Genomic DNA, 25,779 nt, shown 5'->3' with positions numbered 1-25,779 from the left:
TGGGATGAGTGGTTGCTATGTTAGAGGGTCATACTTCCATCTGGGACTATAAAAGGCTGGAGAAATAAGCCAGCCAACTTGTCTCTGATACCAAGACCTACTGGTTTTGGTAAACACTTTCACCATTCTAATTAAAATACTTCATGCTTCCATTTGATAAGTATGAAGAAATAAGTTATTCTTAAGGTTACACTAATAACTACCACAAAATAACAACAGCAGTTGTTGCCTTTCCTCAGGAAAAGTAAATTTTAATTACTGAGGCTTAAAATTAAATCCATTGAGATATCCTGTATTCCTTATAAGGCATGGATGCATCTCGTGTTTGGGAAGAGGAGGAAGTGCTGCCTTTCTCTATGGAAATGTAAGATGAGATTATTGACATACAGGGGGTTTTGCACATTTAATTGATTTTCATATCTTTTGCAAATTTTAGAGGACGATAACTGCAGATTTGACAGCGGGATAAAAGTTTAGTATTGTAGGTTGTATGCACTGGTTTGACTTTAGCAAATTATTTAGGAGGTTGTAATACATATATTTTTATAGAAGTGTTTTAAAGCAAATAAGCCACACTTTGGACCTAGTTTTTGGTTTTCCTGGTATTTGTGACATCATAGAAAAAGTATATGAAGTTTTGCAAAGTAATGAGGTTTTTTTTTAAATGGTTGCATATGAATGCTTGTATGGATAGAGAGGAGGAACAAAATAGTGCTCTGCAAGTCTTTAAAATGCCCAAAAAAGTAATTAATGTCTTCTCGGTTGTAGATTTGTAGTATCTTCAGCCTGTCAAAAAGTGTGCAATAAAATAAGAAAGGCAAACTCTCCAGTTATACGTCATTCCAGCCCCCCTGCTCTGACTCCGTACATTGTTCTTGATTTTAGGTCTGGTCTTCTGTAGCCATCTGTTCACTTCCTAAAATAGCACTGCTTGTGTCTCAATTTAGAACTTTTCTCATTATCCATAATACATTTTAACTTCCCTTTGAATGATACTCATTTTGATACTGTTTTTTAATGCATTGCTGAATATGTGTATAGTAAGTAGTTGAACAGCAACTTTATGTTTATAATTGCACCAACATTTTGAGTTGTCAAACATTAGAGATAATTCTTGGTTTTCAGTGTTTTCTGGTTTTGTAATTGTTTTGCATTGTTATTGAGTAATATCTGAGTATTACTTTATTTGGAATTAGTCAAATACTCAATTATAAATACACTAGCAAGCTGAAAATGGTAGCCCAAAGTCACATGGTAATTCTAGACTGATCTGTTTAAAGTGATTCAGGGCGATGTGCGTGTTGCACGATTGTCTGCTGCTGGACTGGTGATGACTAGAACAGATAAGAGCCCTATCTTACTTTCTCTGATATTTATGACATAACAGAAAAAGTATATAGAGTTTTGCAAAGTAATGAGACTTTTTTTTAACGGTTATATATGAATATTTGTATCTACAAAGAGGAGGAACAAAATAGCCATTTTGTTTCTTTCCTCTCTTCAAGCATTGATTTCCCATGCTTTCTATCATACTATCTTTCATGTCTCATTTTCTGTAATGATTTACAAGCTTTGACAGCTCTAATTTTGTAAAATTCACTTGAAGTTACTCATCAAGTTGGAAAAACTGTGTTAGGAAGGAAACACGAGAAGGGGAAAGGGGAATTTGGCAGAGAAATGGGTGGACAGCATTTAAGTAATTTTTATAGGCAAAACAAGGCATTCTTACTGAAGAACTTTAAGAAAATATTTAGTGTGTATGCTTGGCTGTCAGATTTTTTCTGTCATAGGAATGCTGAAAGCCTTATACATTGGGTTTCGCATTCACTCAACAGCCCATTTAGGGAGGAAATTAATAATGTTGCAGGTTTCAGAAAACACTTGGGAAAAAAAAAAAAGGAAAAAAAAATTTGGTAGAGAAGTGTTTTCTTCTTTCCCAGTTAAATTACCCTGATGTCCATTTCTGTTTTTATAATCTTCAAATGGCTGGTTTAAAATGTAACAGCTCAAAGGTTTCAGTAAGGACAAAAGTAATTATATAATGGTAGAAAATGACAGCAAACTTTTCAATGGCATATACGATTTGTATCTATTTTTGTTGGCCATTTGTGAGTAAACCATGAGGTTTACTGATTGTGCAGTAAAAAATGATGGTAATTCTATGATTCTAGTCATCCTTCCCCTCATTGTTGATCAAGCAAGAAGAACTCGGAGCAAATAAGGAAAACCAGTATACATTTATGAGCTGGAGTTTCAGAACACCCACAAGAGCATTATTCTTGATAGGGCTGTACTGGTGGCAAGAAATGAGCCCAGACAATGGATCATGACCTGTTTAGCCTTCCTGACTGAGCCAGCTGCGCAAATTCCCAGCCTGAGGCTGGATCCCAGCCTGCGGCGCCCAGTGCTGCGCTGTGCCAGCAGGCAGAGGCACCAGAGGCAGGGTGTCAGCAGGAGGGCTCTGGCACTGCCTGGCAGCAGTGCCTGGGAATGCTGTTCCCGTGGGCTCTGCTGGCTGGAGCCTCTCAGGATTGCTGTGCCGCTCTCCTGTGCGGGGCTGCTGCCTTGGCTGGGGGCGCAGGGCAGAAACCAGCCAGGGAGAACCCTTGGCAGGGAGCTCCACGTTGCCATGTTACCAATGTGGCAGCTGCTGGCTTTCTTTTGAGCTGCAAGGAATTTACGTGGAGCGTTCATATGGGGTGTCATTCTCCTACAAATGCCAGCATGGCTTGGTATGGTCCTGACAGCTGATTGATTGATTTGATTCATTGCCCAGATAAGCAAACATATGAGACATGACAGGCTGTATAGGCTTTAAAGACTTCTCCCGTTTTGTTGCTTGCTGTAGGCTTAGAGTTAAATATAGTTAAAGATTTGGAATCAGCAAAGAGAGGGAATTAAAAGTTAAGAAAAAGGAGTAAAATATCAGTGTGACAAGATTATTTCCAGAATATATAAAATTTTCCCTGTTCAGGTGAAGAAAAGGCTATGTATTTATTCACATCTAATGAACACAGACAGCAGTAAAATGACAATATTGTGTGTTTAGGAATAAGATGTTGAGGAATAGGAGTCCCTGAAAGACAAACTAAAGTAAATCAGCAGCAAGATAATGTCAAAAGTTGTGTTTAGATAGCAAAGACAAATAGCAGAATTAATGTAGGCTACCTAATGCATCAGTATTTCTAATTTCATTGTAACTAATAAGGAATGAAATTTTGACCATGGTTAAAATATGGCAGCTCAAAAAAGAGTCTACTACAAAAAGAATGACATGAACAAACATACTTAAACATTTGGAGGACCATTCACAGGGGGAAAATCTGGGTTGCAGTTCTCTGGGCTCATGTCAGATGGGGGTTGCATAGGGCTGGAAAGCACTTCTATTACTGCCTTACACAAGCTATTAAAGTAAGCAAATTGTAAACAAAAAAAAAATAAAATGCAATCCATGATTAGCTGCATAGAGTTGTTGTTTAAAATATCTGGTTGTAAAAGTATAGCAAGATTCCAGGAAGACAATGAACAGCAAACTTCACTGTGTAATCAGGGCTGCCATCAAGACTTGATAGTCCTGAATGTTGCAACTCTGTGACTGAGCATCAACCAAGGTACACAAATGTAAAGCTTACTCCTGGTATAATTTCTTAGCTTATTTTTAGCGTCTCTATTTTTATTTTCTGTATTTCAGGTTTGGTGGAGTATATGTTTCAAGTGGTATACGAAGCATGGCTTGTAGTACTCTGGAATAATTTGAGATTGTAATTTTAATAATTAGTTGAATGAGTGAATGATGAAAACACTTAGCATTTAAACTGATTTCCAGGTTTTTCACAGCTCACTGAGATAATTGGCTTAGTTCCAACTATTTGCAGCTTTTTCAGGATCCTCCTAGCTGGAAGAAATGACAAAAAGCTTTGGTTTCCATTTTCAAAGTTAGTAATAAGCATTAGGAACAGACATGTGGAAACAAATGAACCCTGAGATGAAGGATTGATGATGTAATTTCTTTGAGCCAGTTGCATGAAAAGTGGTCAGTTCCAGAGCTGTTAAAGTAGGCACAGTTTATAAGCATGATGTTAAAATAAACAAAACAGCTGAAAGAAGTTTAACTAAAGAGAAGCAAAGATTTTAGAGACTGGGGGTAAGGGATAAATCTCTGTTTCTTTTAGAGTTGTTCCATGAGCTACAGGCTTTCTGGTGAGATATCCTCGCCTCCCTTGACACCTGAGTGGAACTTGTCCCACTGAGATCTTCACCACTGCTACCGCTAGAGATAGCAGTGAAAGAAACGTCAACGATACTGAAAATCTTGGTTTTTAGAATCTGCACTTTCCTGTGTAGGATTTATTATCAGCACTTTTTTGTGGATGGCAGCTCGATGTTCTGGAAAGACCTATGGTATGTTTCCAGATCATTTTGTAGAAACAGTTTCCCATTGCTTGTGATAATTGCAGAGCCCTGAGAAGCCAGCAAAAATCTGAAACAGCATAACTGGTTCAGCTTTGTGTGAATGTGACTGCTTCTTCCAGAAACTAGAAGGCTCTTTAGATGCCTTGATGCCACTGTGAATCTGGGCTAATAGACCCTGTCATGGCTGAGGTGGCACTGTGTGAGGTTAGCCTGGGTGTGTGTGTCTTGGCGTTTCCTGACCCAAGCCCACACAGTGGCATTAGAGTGTCTGGGGTCAGTCAGCGCTGATCAGGATTTCACCTGCGTGCCTCAGTGCTCGTCTGCTGTATCCAAGCTGGTGCTGGTGCTGCTGATGGGGTGTCTCTGCCTTAAGGTCTAGATTTAGCCAGGCTCCTCAATTCAAACAGAGATCTTTTGCCAGTCAAATGCTGCATCTGGGCAAGTGAGACCTCCCAGAAACAGTGCTGGGTTGAACCCAGGTAAGAGAGTGAGCTCTGTTGGCTATGTTGTGCATGCTCAGTGATAACTGTCTGCTGGGCTGTTTCCCTCCACCACCTGAGCTGTTGACTTCTGATAATGGTAAGTTGATTGTAAAAAGAAAACAATATGGAGGTAGATGCTTTTTGAACAAGCAGTAGGATTTATTGTAATGCCCTTTGTTTTTCTTGGCCACTTCCGCTATTGGGTGTTTGTTGCTTTCCTTTTCTAGGTAGAGTTGAAAATCGTTCCTTAAAGTGTTTCTATTTTGAAACTGTCTGTTTTGTACTGCCACTAGTTTTAAGGAGGCTTAAGAGTACTAGTACAAAAAAGATATCTTAAGAAGTGCTTATGTTTTGGACAAAGAGGAACTGTCCTATTTTTAAGGATTATTGCAACCACTTTTTATAATACTGTTTCTTTCCACTTTCATGAAGAATTTTCCTGTAAGCTATCAAGAATTCACATTTAATGAATTGAAAATGCTAAACATATGGATATAATTTGCTTCATAATGAGATTTAGGGAAAAATAGAGTAAAACAATTACATTGTCATCTAAGCAATATTTAATTATACAAAGTATAATAGTTTTATAAAATTATTTCTACTCACATTCTCATGTTACATTATTAAATTATACTGATTTGCTTAAATATTTAAGCTTCTTGTTGTGAAAGTTAATAATTTAAAGGTCCCTTTGCATGAATGGACATCCTTATATCCAATAAGTAAATACCTACAACTGAATTTTAATGTCAACATATTTTCATCATCTGTGCTAACAGTACAAAATTATGCCTTTTATACCTGAGTATAGTGTTTGTAGGGCCTCAATTCAGAGCTTTGCACATAGAGTTGTGCTAAATAAATGGTTATTGTGTAATTGGTTAAAGGAGGCTCTTCCGTCTCAGGTGATTCCTTCAGCAAACTGAAGGGGACAGGCACACCAGACTAGGCCCAGGTGCTGATTTTGTCTAAAAAATAAAAGAGGTAATGTATTTTTCTTCAAGTCCTTGCCTGTAGTGGAGTTGTCTGCAGTACATATTGTGGTTTATGTGCTAACTGGCATTATTTTGCTATGATTGCATCTTCAGGCTTTGAAGTCTTATACCTGTATATGATTTAACACCATTCAGTCTGGAGTTGCCCTTGATTGTCTCTCAGATTTCTGCAGTTTTATTAGCTCACTAGTACATTTAGTGTTCTGCTTTCTCCTAATTTCTGTGACTCTTGGCTTGCGTCACTCCCCTGGTCCAGTACTGTTGATGATCTTTAGTTGCTTTTACTTGAACTCACAAGATGAACCCAAAACCCTCAGTAAGACAGCAGCTTTGTGATCTGATCCTGGATCTCCTCCAGCTCCATACCTTGTCCATGTGTTTCCCATGTGCCTTCTTGTAATCCTCCTTGGAAATCCTGTAGTGCATAGTGGTACCTGTGGATTCAGGGAAGGCATCTGCTCAAGGTGTAGATACAATGATTAGGGGAATCATGGATTCACAGAGTGGTTTGGTTTGGAAGGGACCTTAAAGATCATCTCATTCCAACTTCCCTGCCATGGATACCCTCCACCAGACCAGGCTGCCCCATCCAACCTGGCCTTGAACACTTCCAGGGAGGGAGCATCCACAACTTCCCTGGACAACTTGTTCCAGTATCTCACCACTCTCACAGTAAAGATTGTCTTTCTATTATCCAATCTAAAACCTACTCTCAGTTTAAAGCCATCATTCCTTGGCCTATCACTAAATGCCCTCGTAAAAATTCCCTGTCCCACTCTCTTGTAGCCCTCTTTAGGTACTAGAAGGTGCTGTAAGGTTTCTCTCTCAAAACTGCTGTTGCCTGGGCTGAGCACCCCAGCTGTCTTAGTCTGTCTGCACAGGATAGGTGCTCCAGCCCTTTAATCAACTTGGTGGTCTTCCCTGGACTCATTCCAACAGGTTGATGTCCTTCCTGTGCTGGGGACCCCAGAGCTGGATGCAGCACTCCACCCAGAGTGGAGCAGTGGGGCAAATTTCCCTCCCTTTCCCTGCTGGCCACAATTCCTTGGATGCAGCCCAGGATACAATTGGCTTCCTGGGCTGGGAGTGCACGCTGCCAGTGTGGCATGACATGGACATCACACAATGGGTGTCTTAAGAAGCACAAAGTGACTTCTGTTTCTTCCTGCCCTTTTTTACTATGTGTTTCTGAGGTGGTTTCTTTGGACAGTGTTTGATAGGCTATGTTGAACAGTGCAGAGAATACCTCAGTTTCCTTAAGGAGGAAAAGTTACCTGATTTCTGGTGTCTGGGGCTGTATGAGATGTGAGCAGAAGATGGGATGCTGAGGCCCTGGGCTCTGTGGGTTGGTCCTGGAGGATTATCTACCTATCAGCAGGTCTGTATGCATTTAGCTGTGCAGCAATGCAGCAGTGCAAAGGGGTGTTGTTCCAAGCCACAATGTGAAGTTTCATAAATCCTTTAAATCCTGTCATTACTGAATGATCAGAGGTCACAGGTCCCTAATACTGGAGTGGTTCACTTAAATGCAGTGTTTATAGATAAATTATATCATTAGGAAAATGTAGTGTAGTTTTTCATGTTATTCTGGTGGTTCTTAATCAAGCTGGCAGATAATTTGTGGAATGTTTTAACACCTTGCATCGGCATACTTGGTCATATTTAAAAGTTCATCTAGCTGAGGTTGACAGTATACTTCATCAGTGTACTCTGCAACAAAGGACCCATTTAAAATGGGCCTATATAAGGTACTGTAAATTGTTTCCAGTGTTGTTAACTAAGAAACTAAACATATTCTTTTCCTGAACTAAATAACATACAAGAAAACGAAGTTTAGAGATAAAATTCTTATCTTTTTCAAGGTATTGAAAAAGCAGACATCCTCTAAAGAAATCAGAAAAGCTGAAAATCATTATCTCCTTGTAAAGACTGCCCTTTAGAGGAAGGATTCTCCACGTCTGCTCTCAGTACAGCTGTTCTAACCTGTGGTAGAACTAAAAATTTCATAGAAGTCTGAGATATTGCTATTCAAAGGTACTTAGCTTTTAGTTGTTATTGTTGGTTTAATTCTTCTCTTCCCCTCTCTTGGATGTGCTTGCTTTCTATACTTTTCCTTCCCATCCTGGAATTTTTTATGGTTTTGTAGTAACTTCTTCTGGCAGCTTCTTGTTAGAAATAAATGTTGGGAAAAAAAAAAAAAAACCCACACATGAAACGCAAACTAATTTATCTCCAACAACAAGATCCCAAAGAAAAGAATTCATCAAGTGCTGGGTATTCATAGCTTCAAGGAACCTAATTTTTTTATTGGGTACAAACAATTGGAAGTATTGCTAATGCTGCATCTCCAAAGAGTTGAATGTCTTCAATGATTTGATATTTTTCTTCTGAAGTTCACCTGATCACTGCAGTGATTACACTGACAGTGCTATGGAGTTGAAACTCAAGCTTGTTAAATATTAGATTAAAACCCAGTGTAGAATTTGTAGCCTGAGGCTGCACAAATATTGTAAAATTTAAATGATAAATCATTTGAGAGAGGCATAACCCGCTAGACTAATGGATACACAGAAAAAAAATGCCTCATTTAATTGCTGTTAGAAAATGGGAGAAACCCTGGGGAGGTTTAGAAGTTCATAGCCTTCAGAGAAACTCTAACATAGATTTCACAACATTAGCTTCTGTGGTGCAGAATGCTTCAGGTCTTCAAGAACAATTTCTGTGTCATTTAATTTATCCTTAAATCTGTTGAGAACAAGTCTGTGTGTTTTCCTTGCCCTCACTATTATTATTGAAGGATTTTTTAGTGAGGGTTCAGCTCTCTAACTCTTGGAAAATTATGCTCTGTTTCTTATGATTTCCTCACAGTTAAATTTCTTCTGCAATAGTATTCTTTTCTCCCTCTGATATTTGTTTTACTGTTGTATTTACATAAACTCACCAGCAGCTACCATCTAATGATTTTTTTTGCTAAGCTAATAAAGTTCTTTTCACTTCCCCTGCTATCTTACTTTGCCTTATCATTGCAACAGCCTTCCTTTACATCTGGTTTACAAGTGACATTATTGCTTCTGTTTTCTAGAAAAAGAAAAATCATAGGATCACATGTCTAACTTGTATTTCTGGTTTATGATCATCCTGTTTTTCAGTAGGTCACCTGAACTTTCCCTTCTGTTGTTCCAATACCTTAGCTCCTTTTTTATGATAGTACTTCTTTGTCAATCTGTGAGGATACCATTCTGGATTTATGTGGTGATAGCAAATGGCATTTAGATCACAACTTCTTAGGAAATCAACCTGCCTTATTTCTGCTACTCACAGACAGCATATTTTCTTGGCAATTTTAAGCATTTGCAGTTTGCATGGAGACTCGTAGTTCTTTTTATTCTGCGAATACGTCAGGGATTTGTGTGCAGATATACAAATGGTACAAATGCTGCTCTTAAAATTAATTTGCTGTCTTCTTTGATAGATCTGGAGAAGGTGCTACAAAATTTCTGTAATGTGCCATCTGTCTTATGTATGTTTTCTGGTTGACATGAACTAACTTGAAAAATGTGGCAGTAGCAGAGAAAAAAGGCAGCATTGTTTATCTGTGGTGTTACTGTCCATGGGACCCATAAAATACTTCAAAATAATTTTAATATTAAGAGAATCAATATTCTGGTGCTTTCTCTTTCCTTTGCTTTCCATAAAGTATACCTTATAGGACATATATAGCACATGTATAGGACAAGAACTCTGTGTTTGCAGGAGAAAACAGGTTTCAAGGGGAGATGTTTTGAGGTCTGAGAAAAAATTCTGTTACCTTGCTATATCCTAAACCCTAAGACTCTAAACTTCCCTACCAGGGTTTGGTTTTTCTTGAAGTCAGCAATGTTTATAATAGGTAAAGAAGGTGCTTGCTGCCTTGTGTATAATGTTGGGCCCATAAAAGCAAAGTACTTTAGTGCTGAACCATTTGCATGGAGTACATGGAACAGCACCACCTGAATCTGGAACGAGACTTGTGAGTAACTTTTGAAGCAAGCTAATCCAGACTGGAGTACCACACTGTGCTAGACCAGTACTTTTCAGAACATCCCAAATGTACTAAATATATTTTTATATTTATTAACTGGTGACTGAATTTGTTATAAACCTAAATATGTAAATGAGCCTGTAAAAAGAGGAGTAAGGTAAAGTCTTGTCAAAAATACTGTTGGTAGATGAAGAGGTCTTAAGAAAAAGAAGTAAACTTAGGAGATATTATCTCTAAAGGACAAAAATGTAAGAAACTGATATCTTATATTTCAGTCCATACTGTTTGAGGTTGTAGTAGTCCATGTATTTTCAAATTAATAGTGCATTGGTGACTGTCTTCATGACAGTCAAGATTTTGTCGTCAAGATGATTTTTATTTACAGGCAGTCACAACTGATCTAAAAGTAGTTCTGAACTCTGGGAACCTAGAGGAAAATCTGGCAGGTAGTAGTAGTTTTCTGGAATCACATATTTAGGTATGGGGGAGGTTGTGGCAGCAGCCTTGGCCCCAGAGAGCAATGCACAACTGTCCCAGCATTGTCCTGGGGAAGGCTGTGAGAAGATCAGGAAAAAGAGATAAACAATTCTTATCTTCACTTGCTGCACGGGTTGTTGTGCACATGTGGAATGTGTTATGGAGAATTGTTTACCAAAGGGTGGTTTCTTAATTGACCAGTGGTGATGGTGTTTGGATTGAAGGACCAATTGGGTCCACCTGTGTTGTGACTGTCTGTAAGGGTGATGGGTTTCTTAGTAATTGTAGTACATTAAAGTGAGAGATCAGCCTTCTGAGAAGCATGGAATCAATGCTAGCTATTACCTGGCTGGGGCCCTGCAAGAGGAGGTAATTGTTAATTTTCGTTACTGAACTATAGAAATTCACTTTTTGAGCGTGGTTATTGCATTTTTTCTAAATCATATAAATATGAAAATCACTGTTATCAGCTGTAGCTTTGGAAGTGATTTGATCTAAGAGGGCTCTTTTTTACTGGGAGTACTTTCTGTGGGGTAGGAGATTAACTGATGTTTTTAAGGAGCTACATGGTTTTCAAGTTGTAGGACATTAAAAAAATAAAATTAAAACAAGGATACATTTTGCAACAGATTATGACCTGCCACTACTTCAAGAAAATATTAGTTTGCCTTCAGAGTTAGGGAACTTCTCATTTTGGAAATCAACAAGCTAATAATCTATTTCTCTTCAGTATGGTCTCGTTTAAAACCTTGCTAAAGAAAGCAAAGGAAAAAAAATCACATGGGCAAATTTAGAAGTTCACAAATGCCAAGTGGGAAGGCTTCACAACTGTTGTAAATTGGATGTTTGCACATTAGAGTGTGAATGCCGATTTTAACCTTTCCATCGGGAATTTTGTATGCTGTGTAACTGACAGGTGAGAGTTGTATTCCCTCATTAGCTTCCCACCTCTGTTACTTCCTCGGCACAAGACTAGACAGGGGTGAGAAACAGAACATCAGTAATAGAAACCAGGAGCGGGAAGTAGGATGAATGTTGGGAAAATTGGAGCTATTGCTAAATCCTGTTTGCTTTGATACATGTAACAGCTCACTTGGAAGTCAAACTGTGCAATGCATGTTCAGGGATTTTGCCTCGCTGTGATGTTTCTGAGACTATGTGTTTTGTTCAGTTGATGCCTGTGATATTTGTGCCAATATTTGGTGTATTAGGAACATTTCTGGCACCTCACAGACTGTCATTGTATGTGCAATACTCTACAGAGCAAATGTGCTTTAGGGTGCCATTTTTGTAGTCGTTTGCCACGTCTCTGAGGAAGTACCTGTGGGATGCACTGCAGACCAGAGGCTCAGCCACTTGATGTGTGTCTAGAGAGGACCAGCTAACAATTCTGTATCTCTCCAGAAACCATCCACTCAACAATGCTTAAAATACTAGCTTTTATAAAGTTTTGGAGGGTTAAAAAATAAAAATTTCATTTTGGAGCAAGGCAATAAAACCCTGTATGGGAATTGGTTCATATAGATGTCCTGTGCAAAAGTATCCCTTGGCTGTGCTTCAAAGAGAAGTCAGGCATGGCTTTACTGTGTCTGTAGTACAATTTGTGGCTGTGATGCAAAGTTTTTGTCTGTTTCCCTCAAAACACCATGGATCACCCTGATATTTCTGCCATACCATCACCATTTCACTCTCCTGTTTAAAATAAATAGCTCTCATTTCAGTTAGGGTATATGTTATTTTTTAAATATGTGCAGTGTTGATTTAAAGTTTTCTAAGCTGTGAGAAATAGACTACCTGCTCTGCTTGATTGCTTCCACCCTGCTTTTATTGCTGAACATTTGTTTCATTTATTTATGGTAAGAGCTTGCAAGGATGTGAAGGGGCAAGGCTGTGCTTGTATGCAGACCAAATGCTTATTCTAGCCTATTCCAATGAATTATTTCCACTCACTGGAAACTCTCCTGTTGCTATCTATACTAGTCATTTTATTAGTAGTTATACTCAAATGTTAGTATTAACTAAACTCTTGGAATTCTTGATTGTTAAAACCAGATTTGGAATTTTTTACATTTATCGGTAGCCTTGGTGTTTTCTAAATCCAGCTAGAACAGTACCCTAAGAAGAGACTTGCTCACCAGTTTGCAGCTACACATTGCTCTAACTCTCCTACAATCGAAGAAGAAAACAAGGGAGACAAGATTTATACATTTTTCCAAGTTTGTAGATATTTGATGTTGAATTAGCCTTACTAGCAAATGGTTTCATTGCCAAGGTCTACTAAGTAGAGGGAAGGTTTGCAATTGTAAAATTCATTAATAAAAAGAGTGCTATAATATTTGCTTTATGTTGAGACAAGTAAAACAAAGGCTGTCTCTGACATATCTAGGTATTCATTTTAAACATTTTTATTTGAAACACATTTTGTGTTTTAAACATCATGAGTTACGGATAAATAGTGGCCAGTTTTACTGATATGATAATTTTATGTTGTCATTTTCCATTTCCCCTTTAAAAAACTTCTGAGATAAAGACACTAGTTTCCTCAATTATCACTGTGATTGCTTGCCATGAGGAGATTGGAGGGGACACCAGAGAAATGCAGCATGTTTAGATTAAATATTTAATGCTTTAAAAATGTTTGATTTCTCAGTAGTGAAAAAACAGTGTTGAGCATAATTTTTATTCATGATGTATTGTGTTAGCATGGGAGATATATTGATACATTGGTAGTGTAGGATTTAGGACAAGACTGTAGGTAAAATGTTCTGTTTGCTGTTTTGTTGCCAAACTTGACAAGAAGCAAATATAAACTATCAAATATCAACATAGGTGGGAATTTTTTCTCTCATGAAATCCAACATATAGTGGTTTGTGGATCTGCTGAACTTGGAATTACTCCTGAAGAGTTGAGATCCCCTCAAGAGTCTTGGGTTCAGTGTAATAGGTGGGGATGGAAATAAGAAATTGCCGAGGGCTCAAGCTGCTCACTCGGAGCTTGCCTGGCAATGGGGGAAGTGCTTGTGAGCTCAGCACAGGTAACGTGCAGTGTGTTATACAGGCAATTGTGAACTTGTCATGGGAGGAACAAGCTGAGAGTCTGGACTTAGTTAGCACACCTAGCTGTTGTTTAAAATGAAGATCTGAGGCAAGAGAGCCCTAGCGAAAAACTGAGGGCTTTCAGGGATTGTGTGCAGCAGGCAATTGCTAGGTGCAGTTTTCAGAGACAGTGGGGGGGAGAGGCTTAGGATAGCCTGTGGTTATTACCCTGTTGAGGTGTTTTCAACACCTGACAAATACCTCTCTCACAGTTATAAGCTGTCAGGCTTTGTCCGAGGGCCAGGACTACTACCTGTTCCATCAGTTACCCCAGCCTCTTCTTCTGGGATGGTTTCTTCCAATATTTGTCCTTTCCAGCAGACTTACCAGGTTTCACGCTTGTGAGATGCGTTGCCAACGAGAGGTACTAGTAGAAACATTTTGCAGTTTTGTAGTATGTTAGGTAGGTCTGTCACTGTGTGTGTTATAATCTGCGAAAACAATGTATTTTGGGAATGATTTGCATTTTCTTGATGCTGGTGATGCGCATGAATACTTAGAGATGTAAATTAAAGAGAGTAATTTGCATTTAGAGAGAAAAAAGTAGGAACACTTGCTTTTGCAATGTTTTGCAGTGATTTAAACACATCCTTGTTCACCAAATGTGAAGCTGTATCCTGTGTTGTAACATGTTCAATAATGCATTTCTTCATAAACTTTACCTCACAGATTGCCTTGCCCATTAAGGGAAATTGATCCTTACACTGATATGGAAATTCACAACCTCTGAGTCCTTCAGAAAGTTTGCTGTAGTCAGAAATAAGTAATTCCTTTAAACTGATACTGTGTTGTTCTAAAAGTATTTGTGCCACTACTCTTTTTCCACCTCTCAAACTGACTGTGATGTTATTTAAGAGAAATGAGGTGGCTTTTAGGATTGGAGTACATGTGCTGAGAGACTTAGCCAAGAGAACAAATTTGGAGTTTGAGGTTTAAGTCTCTTCTGGTTTTTTCTTTTAATTAGTGAAGGAAATGAAAGCACACTAGTACTCTTTAAAACTTCTGTGACATTTACTGTATTTTCAGTTATTACAGTAACTAGATGCTGTACATGAACTTAATAAGTTATTTATAAGTTCCTTGAGTAAATTTTCTTCTTAATTACTTGTTTTGGTTGTTGCTCATATTAAACATTTTTGCTAACCCATGAATAACTATGAACTTAAATACATAGCAGCTCTCACTGTTTCTGATTAAGTGTAATGATCAGTGCATGATTAAAGACTCTCCTGTTAAATGTACGGAAAAGTGTGTACCTGTGCATCCATGTGTTTGAGATTTCCTTTGCCTTCAGGTGGACAAGTAGTGAGTTCACCACCTGGAATTTGTGCAGTTTATTTCTGCATAAGCTGTGATACAGCATTTTTCACTTTCCATTGAGTTGACTTATCTTTGAATTAGGTGGAATCTCAGTGAAAATCAGATTTTATATATGAATGTTCAAATTCCAGCCAACACCCAAAAGCATTTTTAGTTAATCAAAAGAACTGTGCTCCATTCTTAAATTTCCACCTATTTTTTCCTGTTTTATTTTGTTTTGTTTACATTTTATTTCTATTTTTTTTAGTGAGTGACAGTTGCTTCAGGAACCTTGCCGAGGATCGTAGTGGGATAAACCTTAAAGATCTGGTCCAAGACCCTTCTTTGTGAGTATCTGGCTCTTATTGCTAAGCAAAGAAAAGCTTCTTCCTGATATCCTTGTGAGTAGTTTTGTAATTATACAAAGAAGTAGTTTGATGAAGTACACATAATGCTTTAGTGGTTTATGCTTGGCAATTTGTTAGTCTTTAATACAAGCAAGTGTTATTAAAACCACCTTGTTTCTAATATAATTCTGAAGTAACATCCAGAGATCACACACAGTAAAGGGTTTAAGTGTCATCAGAGGTAACAGATTGTGCATGCTGGTATTTCTATAGAGGACTTGTATGCACATTGTTGCCTCTTCTTTTTTAAGGAGGAATTGGATATAAATTGGAATATTACTGGGTAATGATGTTATTGTTACTTACCTTAACATCTAGAATCTGTTTTCTTTGTATCTGATTTCATACCGCTGGTGTGTGTTTCTTCCTCTACTACCTCTTTCAATTTAAGTATATGTGCACATGGTCTAAATTTTGCTTCATCACAAGACTGCTGGTCTTTATTTCAATATTGTATCTTTCTCTAAAATAAAATTCAATCTCATGAGCTCTGGGCCAGACTTGAAATTGTATCAGACCTTCTTTGTCATTCAGTTTTTTGTTTGTTTTTTAGGTTTGTGGGGTTTTTTTCTCACCCATTAACTTTAGTAGTAGCTGAAAATGTTCTTGCTAGTGTGAGTGTACCACTTATTATGCGGGAAGGGAAAAAGAGAAAAGAATTAACATATTTTTAACGTGAATGACAGTACAGTCCACAGTGAGATCTAATGTGATGGTCCTTGCTGCTGAAAGAGCAGATTTTTCAATATTGATTGAGAACTAGTGAAAAATAAGGTGTATTTGGCATCTTATTTCATTTACAGGGAGGTAGATGCAGAATTAATTTTATGTTCCTGTAGGTAAATGACATATATGCACATGAACATGCATTCTTGGGCAATTTTGGCATTGTGTATGTAACTGATGATTTATACATCTGAAATGATAGAGGAACAAGGAGCAAGTATAATTGTTGCTAGATATGTACAGAGTGAATGCAATAGATAAGTTTTTAATAGTTACTGTTTAAGTGTTGAAGTCAAGGCTATTTTAAAGGTCTGAATTTTCAGAATTTTTCTGTTGAGTGGTGTTTTTTTGAGTATTTTTGATTGGTTGGTTGGCTTTGTTGGTTCTTTTTTGTTTGTTTGCTTTAGAATTGTATGTGAGTTTTGGAGCTGCAGGTAGGCTCACATGCTTTGGGCTTGCATCTCTTGAGTTTACTCTCAGAAGGTTGAATTGCCTTTGTTGTAGAATTATTACTTTCTGTATATTTTTAACAGAAGTGATGGAGTCTTTTCATTTTCTTCCTTGACCGTAACTGAGATGAAGAATATTGTAATAAATTATTGTAATGTTCAAAAGAAATTAAATGGATGTCTGTTTCTTACAGCATAAAAAGCACAAGTGACTGCAACATAGCCATTTTTGTCACTTTCAAAGACTGAGTAAAGTCTCAATACATGTTAGGTTCCAAGGGCTGCTTATGATACTTTGCTTTATGACAGATTACAGTGCAAGAAAAATGTCCTCTTCCTGACCAATGATAGGAATGTGTAGACTTGGGTTTATCTTTCCAAATTGAAATTCTTGCTGTATTATGACTGAACACCTATAAAGAGTTATTGCAAAATGTGTAATAGTGTGTGTGAATCTCCAAAATGAAGAAGGCATCTAAGGCAATATTGTCCAACCCAGCCTTCTGTAGGTGACTCTTAAGATCCCATGGGGTCTTAATTCTTTGTTATGCAAATGGAAGCATTGGGATGAAGTGGGGGAGTGCCAGACAAAGAGATGTTTTAATCTTTTTTTGCAATAAAGAATAAAGTTTAATTAAAATTTTATGCCTATTTGGCTATGATTGATGCCTGTAACAATACCTGGAATTGTAAAATAGCATTGATTAATTCTCTTACTTGTTTAATATTTACATTTTAGGACTTCTTTAGTGCTTGTTTGTGCTGACTGGAGATGCACTGCCTCTTTTTTTTTTATAATCTCAGATGCAAACATTAGATTTACATAAATTCTCATGCTTTCTCTGTCCCTCTTAGTTTGCCACTCTTGGCTCTGCAACAGACTACTTCTGTTTTGTTGTTGCAGGCGGCCTTTTTTTGGACAGCTGAAAGTGTGTCTTTACATTGAAATGAAACTATAAAATAGCATTGTTGTTTTTTTCATTAATGTTTGATTTATATCAAGTATGCCTAATTGTCAGAGTAGCCTTTTTTCCCCAGGTGATTTCCCAGCTGGAGCAGGACTGTAAACTTCATCTGCTTTCAGTTCTCTCAGCAATGCTAATAAAAGCTCTGCTGCTCAAATCAGTAGTTTGATCACCTATACTTGTATGTGATTAACTCACAATTTACTGTGTGTCAATAAAAATGAAAATTCTGCTAAAGGGAAAAAAAACCCCAAAACACCAAGCATATCAAATTAACCTGAAATGAAGAGTCATAGACTATGGGAGAAGACTAGAGATATTTTTCCATTCATTGTCCTAAACAGCAGAGCTGCAGAGAGCAGGTGCAATTGGAGGGACTAGGCTGCAAGTTCTTAGATGATGGTTCAGACTTTAATCAGCTGAAGTAAAATGCAGTGAAACAGTTTAGGATGCTAGCAGAGTCCTGCTTTTGTGGGGAGGTCTTTGAGGCTCTCTAGCAAGGCAAAAGGCTGGTGCTCAAGGAAAGTTGAACCTACTGATGAGTTCATTTGACCCCTTGCTCATGAGCAGACAGAAGTGTGTGCACTCCTCTGTTTTCCTGTCCTTTTCCACCCTCAATAGCCAATCTGTGCTCAGGAGAGAAATAGAATACTTACAATGCAATATGTCTATCACCTGAAGCTTCTCCTAGGATTTTTACTACTACTTTTCTTTTCTCACTAGAAGTTACTTAAATACACCTGAAGAGTGAACCATCAGATCATTACAATGTTAGGAATATAGGTCCACCTACTTCAAGCAGAAGTTATATGTATAGAGATTCCAAAGTTATAGTTCTTAGCATCACTTTATAACATATTCCTTTCAGCTCTTGCCTGTATGTTGACACAAAGTTCATAAAATACTTGTCTAAACAGAAAAGAGGATGCTTTTAATCTTTCTGTGCAATTCAGTAGCTGCAGCTGCAGATAATCACTGATGCATTTGTTTTGGAAACATCTTCAGAGCTTCTTTGAGATGAACAATATCCAAAAGATTCTGAATAACTTCTTTCTAGGCAAAATCGCATCACATCTAAACTGTGTTTCATGTCTCCTTCAGACTGATTATGAGAGTAGATAAATATAAAATGTAAGAACAGGTAACTTTTGACAGGAAATTAGAACTTGTTTTAATGAGTGTGTACTACAGAGAAGACAAGATTGTGAAAAGGGAATGTTATTTACCCTCCATGTAATTGCATTAGAAAGACAACCAAAATGGTAATAGACCTATTAGTAAGTTTCCATCTCCACATGGAGGAACCTATCTAGCAATTTTTTGAGGAAAACTGGAAGTATTGTGGCTTATACTTTGTGTTTTGCTCATCATCAAGACATATTCTGTCTTGCTGAAGATTACAAATTCAATGTTGTGAGGATACCAGTTCACACCCTCTCCCCTTTGTGCAGCCTTTCTAGTTTTTCAATGCCTGTTACTATATATGAATGTGATGCCTGTATCTTTTATTTAACTGCTGGTCCCAATAATGCTGTAGAGAGAGGAAACATTTATTTGGTAATTCTATCCACAGTTACCTTGCTGTGCAGCAACCTTCTAGTAGGAGCTCATGCTCAGTTGTTTGTCCATTATTTGACTGTATTAGTATGTTTTCCCTGATGGGCTTACTAAAATACTTCTCTGCTTCTCTTGCCTCCTGAGGTCATCTCTAAACATTGGGTGATTTTATCAGGTTATCTTTATTAGGAAGGCTGGGGAGCTGTCTGTGATAGCCCAGACTGTTATGCAGAGAAGCAATGCTGAGCATTACAGAAGTGCTGCCTGTTTTAAGCATTGAATCTAATGAAAAAAAGTTGTATTTGACAGACTTCCAAAGATCTGAGACCTGCATAAAGGAATTCATGAGGATGAGTCTAATCTAATAAGTAACTTCTTAAAAGTTGATATACATAAAATTGGCTTCATGCTATCCTTATGGTTTCTCATTGATCTGGGAGATTGAGACAAAACTTTATCTGCTTTGACTGCAAGCAGAGTTTTTGTGTGCCTTAAAAAATTGTATTTGCTCTTCCATCAAGATAATTAAAATATGGTTAAGACCTTAAGTGGCTAGGGTTTCTTCTCCAGCCAGTTTCCCCACTTGGCTTCTCCGTAGTCCAGCCAGCCTCCACCAAATGTATCACAGCGGATGTTCTTGCTGTTCATTTGCCAAATCTTTTGTACCTCCAGTCATATGAACCAATCCCTAAATGTTTTCTCTGTTTCTTGCACTTCAAGAAAAAGAATTCTCAACCTACAAGATTCCTTGGCAGTTTCTAGCAAAAAAGGCTAATATTGCATATGTCCTTTGGCTGCTTAAGCTTAATGACTCATAAACCTATAGCAACAACTTCATCTGTCTGAAGTAAACTCTTAGGAGCAGACTGTGCAAAGCAGAACACAAGAAAATGTGTTTTTTAAGCACTTAGTAACTTTCAACTCTAATGATTTTTACATCTTGGCCCAAAGCAGTCTACTGTAACCTCTCTAAAGCTCCATGTCAGCTTTATCTACCAATAGTAGTTAGATTTAGAACAAACGTCTTCTCTTATCACACAGCTACCAAATTCTTGGAAGGAAATTTCCTCTTTTTGCTCTTGGAACACCTATGGTAGCCTGCAATTAAGAAGTTTATGAGCTAATCAGGTAGCTGCATAAGTTGTTCTAGAACTAGAGGCTGTGCAGCCCCAGAACAGTGTCTGGGCTGATAAGTATTGTTGAGGGGAGAGGGTTGGCTGTTTGCATGGCAGCTGCATCTTGGATATTCTCTTTTCAGTTCTAGTACTAGTTTCAGAATTAAGTATTGTACTTCTCTGTGTTGCAGGGATGCACTGCTCCAAGCTTGCTAGCCAGGAACCGCTATCTTAAAAAGTTTAGGGATTTTCTCTGCTTATAGGATGTGTAAGAATATATCATGTTTGTTGAAATAAGAAACTTCATCATTGGTTATGGAGATTTACTAGATCCTTCATGTTCAGATTTAAGGTTTGTTGTTGTCATTATTAAATGTACTTAAACTTTCATTTAGGAAAATAAACGAAAATGTTACAAAATTTTTAAGGATTTGAAAGAAAAACTATGCCCTTCCTGCTCTGTTCCATTATGTTTGCTCTTTGATGTCTGAAAACAAATACATAGGACATAGGTTCAGAAATCTTGATCAAGTTTCAGTCTAGCCAGTATCACAGTTGATTAAAAGTTATTTCTATGTTTGTTTTAAACCTTCATTTTAAAATTGCCCACTCTGTTTCTGACTTCAAATTCATGTCAATTTTTTATTTTTCCAAATGCACTTTTTAAGTCCTGTTTTCTTAGTAACTTTTATTCTTCAGTAGTACAAGAAAGAGATTTAATACTTCCCATCAGCAGTCAGATGCTTTGCCAATTTCTGGGAAGCCAGGCCTCAGCACGCACAAGAATTGCCTGGGAAGACAAATACTGCAATGTCTAATGTTACTCCTCTTCCTCCTCCTTTCCTTGAGCATTTATTGCTGGGCACAATGTTATGGTATAGAGTATGGTGTTTGGTCAGCATTGCTGACTGTGTTCACTCCCAGCTCTTTCCTATCCCCAGCCTTAATTACTGGGGTGGCAGAGAAGGGAAAGAAAAGGTCTTGATGCTTTACAAGCACTGTTCAACCACAGGGTAAACATGGGTGTGTTATCAGCACTGTTCAGGCACAAATCCAGAACACAGCAATTCTGGTGCAGCCACCTGCTGTGAAGAAAGACAACTCCAACCCAATCAGATTTAGGTCATATGTGGGTAATATTATAATTGTAATACTTTTTGTAATTAAGAAAATTTGTAAATAATTTTCGTAATTTCTTTTTTCCTTTTGCATTTGGAAGGAATATAGACAAGCTTCCTGTGTGTCTGAGTATATTCAGGATCAGACCAGAATAGCTTTTATAGAAGAAGTAGGAAAATTGAGTATGTACCAAGTACTGTCACAGTCTCAGAATTAAGTACCAGAAGACTTCTTTCTGTAATCATTTGCACTAATAATTAATACAAATAGATGGGAGTAGAATGTAAAATGGTCATTTGATTGAATAAAACTTTACAGCCCGTCATTTGCTTTGGAATATAATGGCATAGCAGCTCAGCTTCCTGGTCAATATTCTATTTTTTAAAACCACAGAACAAATTATTTTTAAAATCTTAATGTGTAACGATAGGGATTTCATTGAGGGGTTCTGCTGTACACCTCTCTGGCTTTGCATTTCATCTTGTTGTCCAACCCAAATCCACCACAGCTTCTAGCTGTATTCTCAAGTCTTCTCTTGGTGACCCAATCTTGCCTTACTTGATCTTTTAACTTCAGGCTTCTTTTGGAGGGGTCTTTTCATGACATTTGCTATTTTTGTGAGCTTTCCGCTCTCTGAGGATCTATGACTTTCAAAACTCAAACAGCTTCTTCTAGCCTATTTGCCACCTCAAGACTTCATTCAAATCACACTAGCCTGACTCCTCACCTGACTTCATTCTTTCACACATTAGTTATTTCTATTTATAATCTGTTCTTTTCTGGATATTTAAAGGGGGTTGTCCTCTCATAGCGTCTACACTTTTTTTTTGTGTGTGTATCTACAGGTAAGAAGTGGTCCAGTGCTGATCTTAGCTTAAACTGCATTTCCTAAGATAATGCTCTGAAAGGATTCTCCTAATACTTTATAGTGCATTAAGTGTATTTCTGTATACTCAGAAAAGAACATTTAAAATAACAGTACTTACTAAAAAAATCAAGTACCAAACAGAAGACCTATTTATATGACTATAAACCTCAGATGTGCTCAAATCTTGACTACTTTATTAACATCTAGTGGGGGTATGGTATGGATGATAAGATTAAGCAGAGATTTGGAACAGCTTCCACACAAAGAAATTAAATAGACTAGAATTTTTCACTTTAACGAAGAAACAACATATGGTGGAGGTATACAGATTGAATAGCATTAAAAAAAAAGTCAGAGGCAATTATTCACTGTTTTTCACAGATCACAAATTGTGACAAGAAAAAAATTGAGCAGCAGGTTTAAAATTAATAAAATTACATACTTGTATAAGTGTAGCAGAACTGGATGTTTCATAATTGATGTAACATCATATGGAAGCCTGGAGTATAAATGATGGGTACAAATAAAGGAATTAGGCTGATAGGCCTACTGTGGCTGCTAAAGCCAATTAATTGCATGCAGCATCTAGGTCAGGAAAGCTCCTGAACTGAAGGCAGCCAGAGGTGAAAAGGGTGTACCAGGAAACAAATCATGTTCTGTGTCATGTGTTTATTCCCTAAGCATTTGTTTCTTAGCACCGGAAATATCATACTGACTTGTGTGCACATTTAGACTGAGCTGCTATGGCAATTTTTATATACTTCTTTCAGGAGTAGTACCTTCATAAAGAGTGGAGCACCCACAAACTTGAACAATTTTTCCATTGCACGAGCAAACAGTTGTCCTTCAAAGTAGAGCAGGCATTCCTGACATGGCTAAACTGAAGTTTGGAACTCCCAGAAATGGGAGGAACAAAACCATCTCTACATGGGTTTTGATAATTTACTACATGATAGAAAATTGCTCTCTTCTAATCTCACTAGTAAAAATTACTAAATGGTCTTCTAAACTGCTCTGAAAAGCGATTGTGAGCTGACCCCTGGCCTCTCTTTGTATGAGGGGCTACTTTTTGTCTAAGCTATAATGACCTGAAGGAATGCCTTATTTAAAGAAGGTCTCTGTGAAATTTGTGTGCCTCTTTGCAGTATAGATTAGGAGGATTGCATCATCTGCTACTGAAATATTGTAATAGAATAGAGATGTAGAGGAAGCCATTGCTGCACATCTTAGGAATGGTTCTGACACTGATATACAGAAAATTGCTATGCACAGATCTGTTCATGCTTTTATGCAACATTATTCACTGTATTTCAATTCTAGGTTGCTTTCTTAATTACAATTGTCCTGCCATTACTTTTGTGGGGGACTCCTGTAAAATCACTTCTTAGCAGTGTACAATAGAAATCTCTACAGATGGTGGCTTAAGAAAGAAAAGTATAGCTATCCTCCAGTAAATCTTGTGGGTTTTTAATGTATGCTTTTCTCACTTTCTTTCACTACAGCTTGAATTTTACCATGGATTCTTCACTTAGTTACTCTTTTTCCCTTTATCCATGCTACCATATAAACATCACAAGAGTATAACCAGGACTTAAGTAATTTTTATGGCTGAAGACAGCATTGAGCTCAAAACTGACGTATTAAGGGTTGAAAAATTACCTCAAGTGATTTTCCACAGACAATGTCAAAGAAACACAGTTATACTCCAGCAGTAAATGCTTCTCTTTAAAACATATACCCTTACTAATTCTAAGCTTTTTGGTCTTTCTTTGACTATAGTATCTCTCTTTTTACCTCCATTTTTATCCCCTTCCTTATATTCTAATAAGGAGGAAGTCTTACTCTATTAAAATTCTATTCTGTATTCATTATTTGGTTTCAGATACAAGAATGTATCTGTCTATATCTGTGGTTGGATATCCAGTGCATCCTTTTGGAATTTGTTATTGGTGTCATTTTCAGATAGGTGATTGATTTAGAAAATACAGGTTGCTCTGGAGTGAGTGTCATTTGACTGACATGATTTTAACACCTATTTTAAAAATGCACATTCAGGTTCTTTTTTTTCCTCAACCCCTCTTCATTCACTACTTTTCTCATTGTCACAAGCATTCTACACAGTTAATGTGCTCTGTAGCTTAAATAATGTGTGGAAATGTTCAGTGGCAAGTGTTCAAAACCAGAATAGTTCATGGAGGAACTATTAAATGTGGGAATGCATGACTGGAACCCCTTCTCCATTTTAATAGAAGATGTAATTATTATTTACGAGGTGGTGATTTTTAGTCTGTGTTCCATTTTTCCAAAAGGTACACATAAAGATTCCTTTAATGTATTTCCCTTTTTTGCTAATATAAAAAATACTGTTCTTACAGAACCAGGAAAGCCATTCACTATATGGATTGCAAATAATTACAGAAATACATTACTATGTAATTTTGTTTTGGTTTTCACATGCAGAAAAAGAGAATGGAGGGCAATGTGGCTGAGAGATTTTTAGCACTGTAGTTCTGGGATGGCTGCAGGATTCAGGACTGAGAAGCAGTGTGTGGTACCATGAGCAGCTGTTGTGTCCATTTTCTGCCTGGAGCTTGAGCTGTACCCGCTCTGTTGGCATTTTGTTCAGGAAACTCTGCATTGTGCCTACTCTACTGCATTTTCAATGCTGTGAAAATTAGGGAACAAGATTTGAAAGAGTTTTAATTCAACCTATCTTAACAGTTTAATACAGTTTAGAACCTCATCTTTATCTAAGCACACATGAATTTCAGGGGAAGATCAGAGGCTTCAAGAGTATTATCCAATTGTATTTCAAGTTTCTTTTGCAAAGTCCAAACCACAAAGAAAAATTCCAGAAGGTACTTGAGTTTTGAATAATCTTGAAACATTGAAACTCTTAAGATGAGTTTTCATAGATTAAGCAACAAAACCCAGAAAATGCTCATCCCAAATAGGGTGATGCTTATCCAGTCTTCCCCATACATGGGTGGATCATCTTGGTTTTTTGTGTATAAGAGCAAAATTTGCTTTCCACCAAGCTGCAATAAATACCCTTACCCAAAATCCATCCAAAATGGCTCTCAGAATCTTTACTTTCAAAACTGACATAAGTAGAGTTACAGTAAAGTATTTTGAGTTTATAAGAATGATACTGTATTCAGACTGTATTCTTTTAGTACAGTTTACTTTAAAATGCACTTTTTCAGAATCTTTCAGCATAGAATCCCTTCTAAAAACAGGAATTTGCCAGAAAAATGCAAAGAAATCCAGTTATTTTAGGTTTTCTCCACTTTTCCCTGGCTCAAGAAGGAATGCTGCCTGCCATGAGCCTTAGGCAAATAGCTTTTCAAGGGCAATTCTGCCCATGAGGGGATGAAGCAGCACACTTCACAGACTGATTCATATTTTTAACGGTGTGGTCTGTGTTGTTTTTTTTTAAAAGCTAGCAACCTTAAAAATAAATCCTCAAGGAATGAATTTGTGCTCAAAAGCAGAGTAAGATTTAAAGGAAACGTTTGTGTTCAAATAGATGGTGTGCTTCTATGTACTTCATTATTTGCTAATGATTATATAGGCATTGGTAATAGATGAGTTTGTAGAGATTTGGAGATTTCAGAGCAATTTTATATTTTTAATTCTAATATTTTGCATATACACAAAAAATTCAGATTTATGTTGTTAAAGTATTTTGGGAAGTGTGTTTTTAAAAAGTCCAAATTGAGCAAGGATCTTCCCTTTTTGCTTGTCTCAAACACCTTTGAGAAGTGTGTCTGCTTCAGCCTGCATG

The 25,779-nt window shown here is 37.3% G+C and overlaps 1 protein-coding gene across 19 annotated transcripts in view; it reads left to right on the top strand.

Annotated features, from left to right (window-relative positions):
• The window catches only part of GPHN (gephyrin), a 270,748-nt gene that overhangs the window by 70,600 nt on the left and 174,369 nt on the right, over positions 1–25,779 (top strand). For all 19 annotated transcript variants that reach the window (XM_054276499.1, XM_054276497.1, XM_054276495.1 and 16 more), the window contains exon 2: positions 15,055–15,133. In XM_054276499.1, coding sequence (XP_054132474.1) covers positions 15,055–15,133 — 79 coding nt within the window. The remainder of the gene's footprint in view (positions 1–15,054; positions 15,134–25,779) is intronic.

This window comes from Melozone crissalis, unplaced genomic scaffold (assembly GCF_028551555.1).
Source record: "Melozone crissalis strain CALT ecotype California unplaced genomic scaffold, PUWL_Pcris_2 ptg000018l_1, whole genome shotgun sequence".
Classification (NCBI taxonomy): Eukaryota; Metazoa; Chordata; class Aves; order Passeriformes; family Passerellidae; genus Melozone; species Melozone crissalis.
This window is presented reverse-complemented; position numbering and strand designations above follow the sequence as displayed.